This window comes from Zingiber officinale, chromosome 7A (genome assembly GCF_018446385.1).
Source record: "Zingiber officinale cultivar Zhangliang chromosome 7A, Zo_v1.1, whole genome shotgun sequence".
In the NCBI taxonomy this organism is placed as follows: Eukaryota; Viridiplantae; Streptophyta; class Magnoliopsida; order Zingiberales; family Zingiberaceae; genus Zingiber; species Zingiber officinale.
This window is the reverse complement of record NC_055998.1, coordinates 102,431,623-102,444,678: the sequence shown is the minus strand read 5'-3', so window position 1 is coordinate 102,444,678 and position 13,056 is coordinate 102,431,623. Positions and strand designations below refer to the sequence as shown.

At 32.2% G+C, this 13,056-nt stretch overlaps 1 protein-coding gene across 4 annotated transcripts in view; it reads right to left on the bottom strand.

The window, feature by feature from the left end:
* Nucleotides 1-13,056, bottom strand: part of LOC122001922 (probable RNA-dependent RNA polymerase 5) — a 119,792-nt gene that overhangs the window by 24,350 nt on the left and 82,386 nt on the right. For 2 of the 4 annotated variants that reach the window (XM_042556913.1, XM_042556914.1), the window contains exons 13-16: nt 12,315-12,463; nt 11,675-11,897; nt 11,330-11,555; nt 6,389-6,534 (exon numbers count right to left, since the gene is read on the bottom strand). In XM_042556913.1, the coding sequence (XP_042412847.1) occupies nt 6,389-6,534; nt 11,330-11,555; nt 11,675-11,897; nt 12,315-12,463 (744 nt within the window). The remainder of the gene's footprint in view (nt 1-6,388; nt 6,535-11,329; nt 11,556-11,674; nt 11,898-12,314; nt 12,464-13,056) is intronic. The other 2 variants (XM_042556917.1, XM_042556916.1) reach the window with 2 other exon arrangements.

Below are 13,056 nucleotides of genomic sequence, written 5' to 3'. Positions count from 1 at the left end.
AATCAAAGCTGGCTAAAGTCATCAATGGATTTTAACCGAAACTCATTGATGGAATGAGAGGATTTGGAAAACTAAAATCTCAGCATGGAATAGAAGAGGGGGAGTGTAGAGAAGGTAGAGATGGTGTGCAACTGTGATTTTGATACTCCTACATGAACTTATGGCTCTGTGTCAATTGGCACACATCTAAATTTTTGTAAACAGACTTTACACGGCTAAGAAGGTCATAAAGCTGAGGCTTTAGGGCATAGTGGGAGTTAGGGGCAATGCAGAAACCTATTAGACTTGGATTGGGTCCAATTAATACTCACTAAGGCCATGATGGTGCACAATGACGTTATGATTCTATGTTAATTGGCACACAAGCTGATTGTTGATAGTTCATTAGAATTACAAGCTCATTGGAATTACAAGTTTTTCTTAGTCAAATGGCACAATAAATGATCTGCACGTGGTGTTGGGTTACAAGATTATAATCACTAAAAATCATTTTCAAATAATTTTTCAAACCAATATTAACACAACATTTGTGTACGTACTTTTACATATCACATTCAAATTACAAATAAAAAAATTGACTTGAGTTTTAGAACCGGTTTGATCGACGTTCACGGGTGGATAAGCTTTAAGAGGTTATAACTCTTGACTCGGATTAAATCACGAGATCTATAATATATTAAATCGAAGCTCATTTAGAGATCTACATTTATTGTTACGGGTATAACAGGTAACGCCCAGTCTTAAGCTAAAAAAAATATTATTTAAAGCCTTTTCGGAGGCTCCGAATAATTTGTCCTTTTATTAAGGTTATTTTCGTCTTTTGCATCATTAGGATTTTGAAACTATTTAAACATTTGTTTAGTTGATGTTAGAGAATTTTTTTTTATTTTTTTATCATCAATAATATTCTGCCATTACTTTTCCCAAGATGACGAGTTTTGGATGTCTATTTTCTAGTATTCTGTTGAATCAACAGGTCTTTAAAAAATTATTTTCGGCATTCATGGTCAAATCAATGGAATCAAAAGTTTCCGTTACATCATTTAGCATCCATGAGAAAGAATTGGTTGATTATGGAAAAAATTGTATATATAGCCAAAGTTTCAAAAGTAATGAAAATGAAAATAGATTACAAAAAATAAAAGGAGTAATAAATCGAGTCCACAAGAAAAGAGAAAGAGTGAATCAGTTTGCTTTAAGTGCAATAAATTGAGACACATGATACACAACTGCTAACTTTGCAAGAATTCAAAAGACAACACTTAAAGCTACCAAAGATGATGAAAGTGACACCTCATTCTCAACTCCATCTAGTGAATCAGATAATATTTAATGTCAGCCTAGGTTTTATAGCTGTTAATAATGAGGAAAAGTTCACTTATTTGGATAACTGTGATGATTCCTTTGATGATTTGCGTGATGCTTTTGAAAAACGAAATGAAGACTTATAAAAAGAATGAATTGTTTTCTCAACTATAATTTTTTTTAAAAAAAAAGTGAAAATAGGTTCTTAACTCCAAAACAAAAACATTGTATGAGCCTAATTAAAATTAAATCACTGCATTAAGAAAATGTTCCTATGATCTAAGATGAGATATTGGTAATAATTCTTGGTTTTGTGATGATATTGCTCTTAATGTATTGTGTTCAGTCACAGTATTTTCGAAAATGCTATAGTAAAAGAGGATCCAATATTTTTAGGTACATAATAAAATCATCTAAAACTCAAGAGCCCAAGGCACTCTGAGTATTTACTGTATCTTCGCCTCTTGTAGGTGGAGATCTCCCCATTTTATAATGCAACTTTATATTTGATAGTGGTGAAAATCACTTGAAGGGATACTAGACTCAATTCACAAACATATTAAGCAAGGAAGCTCACATAATCACCTACAATGCCAAAAGTACAATTATTAGCATTGGCTTAAAAGGTGTCTACCATTCTACCATTATTTAATATATGTTATTAAAAATAACAAACTTCAAAGTATCATTTCATGTCAAAGTTTTAATTTTAGTCTATAATGGTACAATTTTAATACCATGTCATGCTGACTTTAGAAATGTTTCGCCATACTTCAAACTTAAATAGAGATGACAATTCGACTTACCCACATCAAGACCCTCCCCACCTTGATTAAGGTCAATACAATGGAATTTGATTTGTAATGCATTTTATAAATTATCATGTATATTTTATTCCCACAAACCAAACTCAACTCGTATAGAAGCAAGGCTGGACAGGAATAGAGAAGAGGAGTTCAACCCAACTTTCTATAAAAACATAACAAGCATCTAGACGAATGATTGTTTAATATTACCAAAATGACTATTGTGTATCGAATGAAGCGTGATTTGAAATATCATACTGTGCGGGGTGGCATAGACGAAATATATTTTTCAATAAATTACAAAAACACAAAACTACTCGAACCCACTTTGTACAAGTAATTATCTTGTATCATGCTGACAAGAATCTAGACGAATGATTGTTTAATATTATCAAAATGGCTATTGTGTATCAAATAGAAGCATGATTTGAAATATCATACTGTGTGGGGTGTCATAGATGAAATATATTTATCAATAAATTACAAAAACACAAAACTACTCGAACCCAATCTGTACAAGCAATTATCTTGTATTGTTGTGTCAATCATGTCGATAAGCATCTTGCTATATTAACATTTGATACCATTTGACATACTATGTTTGTTAATTTTTTAAGCTTTTGTTATGAAATACAATGATAAAATTATAGCATTCTATATGCGAGTTAGGAATATAAATGTGTTATTTTTTTTTTTAATGAACTTCCTCCTTTTCCATCCAATTCTCAACCAGCATCATATGTTGAAACGCTGACATAGTTCAAAATTTTGAACCTTACTTAAATAGAAGTATTGTTTCTTGAAGCATCCTAGTGCTAGTGAGATCATTCCCATAATCTTCCAAACCAATGTTAAATATTGTCCCTTGAACATCTAATATTAGAACAATTTGGCACACGTCCACAAAAATATCTTGGTTTATCACTAGGAGTAGGGCATGGATTATCACATTAAAAATAAATATGGACAAGGATATTGGCATCACCCACACGTGTCATCCAAAGTCAAAGACATGGTTGGCAATAAATGAAACATGCAATTTTCATGAGTCACTTTCAGTATGCAAGAGCATAGATACCCAAAAAAAAACTCACTTTTGATTTCGAAGTTATAAAAGATATTGGTATCATTGCAGTTTCAGTCCACAACAATGACAAAACTTTAATCTCTCCTTGTATTGCATGAAAGCAACACAAACCCTATAGGACTCAATCTAAGTAATTTAAACGCAAAATCAAGGTAATTTAGTTCCAATCCAAATAATTACTTAGTTAAACATACATTCTGGATTATAGTTATTATATGATAATAATTACATAATATAACATAACTATGTAATTATAAGGGGGCGCTTGGTTCTCAGAAGGGAATGAGAATGAGAACAGGAATGATAGAAGTAGGAAATGGGAATGGAGGAGTTTGCTAAGTAATGGTCCATTCCCATATTTGGGGGATTGAATCCGTGGGACCCACCACCAATTCCCCAAACCAAGCACCAATTTTCCATTCCTTTCCCATTCCCCACTCCCATACCATCCAACCAAGCACCCCCTAAGTATATTGACTACAATATCAACATATTGCACATTTACATTTAAAATAAATAAGGCCCTGAGAACTCTTAAACCCAAGATTTAAAATCTCGACCTATGCCGAGGATTTGGTCCTCTCCGGAATAATACGGTTTCGGTATCGTGTTGTGCTGATATACTTTCAATATTTTTTTAAATTTTAAATATAAATATATATTAATTTTATTAATATTTGATTATTAAATATGTTTATATTTTGAGATATTGAATTTATATTTCAATATTTTCTCAGATAATGTCTATTAATTTTTTTAAAAAATTATTTTAAAAACTAAGTAATTCTCAAAATTCAAAACTAAATTTAAAATTATAAAATCATTTGAAATGATAAAAATAATTATAAAATTAATTGAAAATCTAAAATTATTTTTATAAATGTATTTGTAAATTTTTAAATTTAAAAATTTATTTGAAATGTTTAAGAATTATATTTTTTCAAATTTAAATTTAATTTTAAATTATTTTATAAAATATTTATTAAATTTTAAAATTATTTAAAACTTTTGAAATAATTTTTAATATTTTATCAGTACTATTAATAATAGTTTATTTATAAAAAAATAAAAAATTAATCAGATATTAAAAAATAAAAAAATCACGGCTATGGTGACCCGCGAAGGCTATCGTGGCATCACTGCTTTGTAGAGGGTTTTAGGAATATATAAAATTTTATTAGAATTTTAAATAAATTTTTATATATTTTAATGGGATAATTTGATCAGAATTTAAAAAAATATGTTTGACTATATGTTTAAGTTAAGAGTTAATTAGATCCATTAAAAAATAATAACATATCTAGGAGATAAATAAAAATAAATAAATATTTCATATATATTTTTAGAATTAAAATAAATAAAATATATAATTAATTAAATAATTTGGTTAGGGTTTAATTAAGCTTCTTTGTATTATCCCCATCTTATCTAAGAGTTATTGAGATAATCAAATTAAGTTCAATTTTAATTATAAAAAAACTCTTAGTTTTAATTTTAAAAAAATAACAACGCTACTTGGCATTGCAGCCAAGGCCATGTGCCCCCTCCTCTCACATGGTCAGCGGGTCCCTCCGGCGTGACCACGAGGTCACGCAATGCTTTCGTAGTTGTCGTTAGGCCTGGTGTCGGGTGGTGCCGGCATCGGTCGACTAGCGGAACGAAATGTTTTGTTCGTTTCAACTAGCTTAGTACGAGATTTCAATCCATGCTTAAACCCATGATTTAAATTCATCTAATTTGCAACTTACATTGTGTTAAGATTATGGTTTAAAATCTCGAGCCGTGCTGAGGTTTCAGTCCCGGAACGATATAGTTTCGATATCGTATTGTGTCGTTATAGTTTTGATATATATATATATATATATGATAATTTTATTAGACTATAATTAAGTTTATTTAAATTATCTCAAATATAACTAGGATTTGATTAAAATTATTAACCCAAATTATCAAGTTTAGGACTTAATTTAATAAAATAAATTATAATAAAATAAATTTTTAAGTATTTTAATAGGATAATCCGGTCACAGTTTTAGGAAGCCTGTTTGGTTAGAAACATTAACCTAAGTTTTGATTGAAACCCCTAAGTTCGTTTTACCCTTACCATCGCATCTTCTCCCGCTACCCACGCTCGCGTGTCACTGTTCTGGACTCCTGCCTCTTGGTATTTATTAAAGCCAAAGAAATTACCTCGACGACCACGGGCACGCACGGCCCGTCCGGGCCGAGCACCGCGTCCAGTCGCTTCGCTGAGCAGCCGCACCGTCGCCGGACTCATTGTCAGGCTCATGCGATGCTTCTAGACGCATCGCCGGGCTCGCACAACCCATGCAGATGGGTCGCCGAGCTCGTATGACGCTTGCGAACGCGTCGCTTGGCCCTCAACGCGTTGTTGCATGCTGGCATTGTGCTGGTGTCGATCCGTGGACAGAACAAGATGTTTCGCTTGTATCCGACAAAACAGCTCGAGATTTTCATCCATGGTTAAGATCTACTTGCATTATATGTCCTTGGCCTTGTTCCAAGTTCAATTATACTACGATTTCCGGTTATCCATGAAATATTAATATATTTGTAGACTACCGAATTCAAATACCATATCTCCTCGAAGCAATTTGTAATCTGATGATGGAAAATTAGATTGTAGACCTCTCTTGGATGCTAGAAGAACTCATGACTTCTATCCATGAAAGATCAAGTATTAATAAAACTCCTACTATAAGACATTAGAAATTGACTTAGAAATTTTTACATTCTCATATTGTGAAGTAAATAAATTAAATAGGAGGGTTTCAATAGGGCAACCCAATTTAAAAACATGGCAACTTTAGGGGTGGTATAGCGAAATTTATCAAAATTTATACCACATAGCGTATACTGTACCGAAATATTGGGTATATAAAAAAAATCATATATCAATACCGTACCAAAATTTTAGTATATCAAATTTTCGGTATGGTTAAATTTCATATCATTTAGAGTAAAATTTCGGTATCGGTATGGTATACCAAAAATATCAAGGCAAATGTTCGGTATACCATTAAATCGGTACGGTTCGGTATATTTCAGTATGGTATGTGCGATATATCAAAAATTTCAATATTTTCCTCCACCCCTAGGAAACTTTGTACAACCCTACTGTGTTGGCAAGATTAGATACTGAAAGAAAATATTACAAGCACGGAATTACCTGGGCTTGAACCTGTTGGCTAAAAATTGATCAAAAAGTTTCTTTTCCAATTCTCTATCAGTAAGATCAAGTGGTCCTTTTTGTTGAACACCTGCTGTGCTAGACATTGGAACCCACGGCTTGCTACTTCTAAAATATCTCAGTAACTGAACAAAGCAGGGAACATTGCATAACATAATTAAAAATGTGAAACAACTGCACTATGTGAATAAGATTAAAAGCAATAACATTAGTCCCTATTCATACTACAATCATACACACAATCTACAAAGAAGAAACCCAGGTTACGCCATTCAAGATGCTGATTTGATATTACTCATAAGCAGCAAATATGTACTGTCTGATCTATATACCAGTTTAGGGAACATAAGCTAGGAGTATGAATCCAGAACAACACAACCATGCCTGGCAAGCAAATCAAAGTGTTAGGTTAATGTTTTGTAGTTATTAGTTGTATATATGAATATATATTAACTAATATATCTGTAATAAATTATTTATATACAGATATATTAGCTAATATATATAGATATATACAGCTAATACTCCCCCTCAAGTTGGAGCATAGATATTAATCATGCACAACTTGTTACATAGATAATCAACTTGAATCCCATTTAAAGTTTTTGTGAAGATGACCATTGGTTGTTCTCCAGTCTTCACATATCCAATGAAGATCAAGCCTCGTTGAATTATCTCACGAACAAAATGACAATCAATTTTAATATGCTTGGTTCGCTCATAAAACACAAGATTCGATGCAATATGAAGAGCAGCTTGGTTATTATACCATTTACCAGCGCTAAAATTTTAATTCCTACTTCAGTCAAGAGTTGATATATCCATATTATCTCATACAAAGACTATGTCATAGCCCTATATTTTGACTTTGCACTAGATCGTGATACAACGTTTTCCTTCTTACTCTTCCATGAGACTAAATTTCTTTAATAAAGATACAATAACCTGAAGTAGATCTTCTATCCATTTTGGAACCTACCCAATCTGTATATGAAAAATATTCAATATGAGTGTACCCATGATTTTCATATATGATACCCTGTCCGGGTGCTCTCTTCAAGTAATATAAAATTTTCTCTAATGTTGTTCAATGATGAACTATTGGAGATGACATAAACTCAACACTAGCCAAATATACAATTTCTAGATAAGCCACAGTAAAGTAATTCAACTTCCCAATCAACCTTCGATATCTCTCAGGATGTTCAAATAGTTCTCCACCTCCTGTGAGGTACATGTTCTGAGTCATTGTTGTACTACAAGGCTTTGCCCCCAATTTTCCATAAAACTTAGATGGACAATTTAAGGCAGAATCTGTTTCAAAAGAAACTAATCAATATAGATTTAATAAAGAATATAATCATGCCTAACTTAGTAAATCACATTAAGACCTTGGTTAGTAGTATGGAATAAAATTGCAAGGCAATGGATCAACCTTCCCATGAATCCATTCCAACGTTTGGGTAAACAATTTGTGGTCAAATGAACCATTTAAAGAAAGGACCCATTAGATAGATTAAGCATCATTACATCTCTACTACATGTAAATATTATTCAAGGTATGAAGGATTATTTTGTGCCGGAATTTAGGGTATAAAGAAAGGACCCATTAGATAGATTAGGCATCATTACACCTACATGAAATATTTCTCGGGGTATAAAGAATTATTTTGTGCCTGAATTTAGATCTCCAGCCAAAAAAAGTAAATTTTCGTATTGTATAATGCAAACACTAGGCACATATCAAAGAGTTCAAAGGTCAACTCAAATAAGTTTTAATTATATAATTCCCCTCCACTAGCATCATCACCTCTAAATATAAGTCTATAGCAATCCTAAAGAAATTATTAAGCGGGAGTAACATCTCTCAACCGCGTTACATCAGTATGTTAGCATTGTGTTTAAATTATAATTTAATTTCCATTGCACATATGTTCATGACACAACCAAGAGCTTAAACAAAGTTAAAGGCTTTATCTTCATCAAGTTATTGGTAATTCGTTCTCTAAGATTTCATTTGCATTACTTAGGAGATGTGAAGTTTATTGTGAATGAAATCCTAGATAAGGGTTAAACTTGTGAAGTTTGTAAAATCTCAAAGGTTGGGTCAAGGTGTTATTCTGAGTTAACCTTATGTAATTTGTAAAATCTCAAATGTTGGGTCAAGGTGTTATTTGCTCAAAACTGGATGGGCAACTTTATTGGAATTCTTTTGGGTTAATGGACTAAATGCATCATAGGCTATTGAGTAGGTGTGACATTGTCAAATCACGTTACATCGGCTTTGTTAGCATCGTGTTTAAATTATAATTTTATTTCCACCATGCATATATTCTTTGGCACAGCCAATCGATTACACACAAACACTTACACTACTAATTTATGGTTTGTTTTTGTATTTATGTGAAGAATTGATAATTTAAGTGTGTTATCTATGCACCCCCTACCTGATCCATAGTAGATTCTACAACGAACTACAATCTATTAAATAATAGAACACAAGATGCTGATTGATTTCAAATTGGAGATAAAAGCATGCAAGTGATAATGGTCGATGGTGCAATAAAATTAGCCATGGGTTAAAGAGCAATTTCTTACTGATTTATTGTGAATGGATCCTAGATAAGGATTAAACTTGTGATAGTTTGTAAAATCTCAAAGGTTGGGTCAAGGTGTTATTCTTAGTTAACCTTATGTAGTTTGTAAAATCTCAAATGTTGGGTCAAGATGTTATTGGCCCAAAACTGGATGGGCAACTTTATTGGAATTCTTTTGGGTTAATGGACCAATTGCATCATAGGCTATTGAGTAGGTGTGACATTGTCAAATCACGTTACATCAGCTTGTTAGCATTGTGTTTAAATTATAATTTTATTTCCACCATGCATATATTCTTAGCACAACCAATCGATCACACACAAACATTTACGCTACTAATTTATGGTTTGTTTTTGTATTTATGTGACGAATTGACGATTTAAGTGTGTTATCTGTGCACACCCTACCTGAGCCATAGTAGATTCTACAACGAACTACAAGCTATCAAACAATAGAACACAAGACGCAGATTGATTTCAAGTTGGAGATAAAAGCATGCAAGTGATAATGGTCGATGGTGCAACAAAATTAGCCATGGTTAAAGAGCCATTTCTTACTGATTTTCAAATTGAAATTCTGTTTTAAAAGTACAATAATATGCAACCATATTTCAATAGAAATATAACCAAGGATTTGGATTACATTGTAAGCTTCCATTCCCATATATAATGCCTCTACTTTATCTAAAATTTATAAGCTTCTAATTGATCCCAGATAGACCTTCAAAAAATCTGTGAAGATTTAACATTAAAAAATCATTTTGATGCTTTGACTTAAAGATTTCCCTAATGACTTGCCGAAGATTCTCTTAGAGACATGGAAGAACCTCGATTGATTTAATCTATTTAGTGAACAACCAACTTGTTGATTGACTATATTAGGCTCCTTGATTTTTTTACTCATCCATATTATCAGGGAAGCCAACAACAACAATTAAACTTTATCCCACTAGGTGGGGAAGGCTAATTATAAGGGAAGCCAAACTAAGAAATTAAACAAAGAGGAATAATGAGAAAGAATGCAAGACATACCGTTTGATAATTACAAAATCAATTAAAGCTTTTATTAGTATGTGCCCATTTATAGTTATTTACAACTCTAAAGCTCATCATTTTCGAAAATTGGTTTTCTTATCTACGAACTTTCTTTTGAGTTGATGCAAGATTCATATGTTGATACAAGAAACAACCTGTATCGGGCAATGACTATTATAATATCGAGCGATATGATAGATTATCCACTTATCCTCTAGAGGCATTCAATGCATCATTCCTTAAAGTGAGAAAATTAATTCTAATGCTTGTTTATTAATTTGTCAACTTTTTTATGCACTACTTTAATTTTTAAATTAGTTGATACGCTAATTTAACATCTAAAACTTATTTATGTAGTTCAATTTTCAAATTAGAGAATGCATTAATCTACTAGGAAAGATTTAAGGCTTCATCCTTGAATAATGACTTCACTGGAGTCTTGAAGAGCATTTCACATTTTGATTTTCCCGATTTGTTGGAGCGGATAACTAAAAAGAAAGAAATAATGTCAAAGTTCAATCAACAAGGATCAAAATGATGGAGAAAATAAATTCATTTCTCATTCAATAAAAATCTTAAGAAAATATGTTAATAACTCATTCAGAGTTGAGTTCTCCTAGGTAAGGGAGAATCATGTGGTCTGAAATTACGGATAAATTTTTTTTAGTGTTTCTTTTAAACTCCTTAGGTTTTATTTTTTTTTTTACAATTTTGACTTGGTCATTAAGAGAGATAACCTCTTCATAATAAAAAGGGGATATTCTTTGTGTGTAAACAACTTTTTAATTTTAACTTTAAGAAATTTCTTATAAGAGATTGGTTCTATGTGAGATAGTTACCCTTTTGACATGTCAATTTTGATATCAATTCTGTGAGTAAATTTGATGATTTGATTTTGGTGTTGCATGATTTGTTCAATATTTCAATTCAATATTTTTTATTCACTATTTTTCTTATATGCCTTCTTAGGTTTAGGAAAAACCTTTGCTATTATTCATGTATTAATGCCCAAAGAAATAAAACACTAAAAAAAAAAAGAAGAGTTTTTCTCCCTATAATTCATTATTGTTTCAGACATTAATTTCTGTGACTCCTCTATAAAGGTAACAGACGTGGAGACCAGAATAAAGTCAAATGATACAACATTACTGCAAGCAGTCACACGATTTCCTCCCATGTCTGAATCAGGGGTATACAGATCACCATAAACAATAAATTTAGGCATGAATATAACAGAGTATTTTATGCAAAAAATAAAGGATCCCATAAATGAAAAATAAAATTATACCTGTGAATTTCTAGAGACCCAGTACATATCACCATCGAAGTCACTGTTTGCCATCTCATCAGCTAAAGACCGTGAGCCTTTAATAGGGAAGAAAATAGCATATTTAGAATCTCCCACAAACAACTCAAGTTCCTTAATGTACCTTGCTGAAAGAACATGTATGTCACCAAAATGCAAACCCGGATGCTTATAAACAAGGACATCTCCAGAAATTTGTCCATTTTCACTGTGCATAAAATGTCATTGTAAAATTTATACTATGGAGTGTAAAAATAAAGATCATACAAGCCAGATATGATAAATTGAAGATTTAATGCAGGTATGAAGAAATTGGAAAACACGTACAGAACAACACAAACTTCATTAGGTTTCAGCAAACCAGTTGGGTCTACAGTTCCCATTAGATAATAACAATCTGTCACTGGAAGCTTTCCTGCTTTCAGACCCTTCCTTTCTTCTTTCATTAGAACAGAAAGACGAAATTGCATATATGGCTCCTCAAGTGGAATCCCACAAAGTATCATTCGTGACACCAGAAAATCATCCATATCCCCATACTTGAGTGAAACTGAAAAGGAAACACGCAGCAGGAATGTTAATGACCCATAAAAGAAGCTATGAATTGAACTGCAAGAAGTACTATCAACATCTAAGGATATCTGTCCCCACAAAGGTGTCAGTTGGTTAGAGGGTGGCAAATTTACTACAATAGGCCGGGGATCAATTCCCGACAGTGCATGTCCTTGGGTAAAAACTCCTCCCACCCCTTAGCCACTTGACCCGTGATTTACCTCCCTTCACATAACCTGAGGACGGACTGTGAGGGGCCCTGAGCATAATCATCTTTTGCTACAATCATCTAAGGATATCTGGGTAGTGGAATTGAATTATCGAATATGATAAAATAAGTTATGGCTAAAATAGTAAAAAAATATGCAATAAAACAAAGTACTTGAGCTCAGATTTCACTAAAATCTAAAGATACCTCTGATTGCAGCTAGTTTGGTGTACCTAGCATTTTGAGCATCATCTAAAGCATTTTTCAGAAGTTCCAAAAAGTACTCGTTGGGTACTCCTCCATAGTGAAGCAGTGCAATCAAGTATCTTGATAAGCATGTCCGCTTTGGTCGATTGCTGAAATATTGAGGAAATAGCACATGGATGAAAGACTATATATTATGGAAATAGCTCCTCCATAATGACATCAATGTTATGAATGAGTTCTTGAATTAAGTTGAGAGAATTTTTCCCACTAATGAGAACATGCAATCCACCATTTCTAATGATGAATTATTGAAGTATAAAAGTAAATCCTAAAACTATGGAAGAAAAATGACGGTCGCGGCATATGAGAAGGTAGATGTGTACTATGACTTTGATCCGTGTACATCTCTTTCCTTTATTTCTATTTACTAACATACATGTCTCTTTTGCCTATTTTTTAGTTTATTATGTTTTGCCTCTTTACTTTTTTAAGTTGAATGGTGGTCCATTTATGGTGGTGACACTCTAAACTTACAAAAAAAAATGGCAATGAAATTTGTCTCTTTGACAAATAGTTCATTGTGGTGTGAAAGAAATTGGAGCTCATTTGAAAGGATAAGTAATAATTTATAAATTATATTATCTATCCTTTCTTTTTATTAATTTTTAATAATTTTCAAATTATTTAGATACATACTAAGAAGAGGAATGGGCTCAAGACCTCAAGATTGAATGATCTTGTA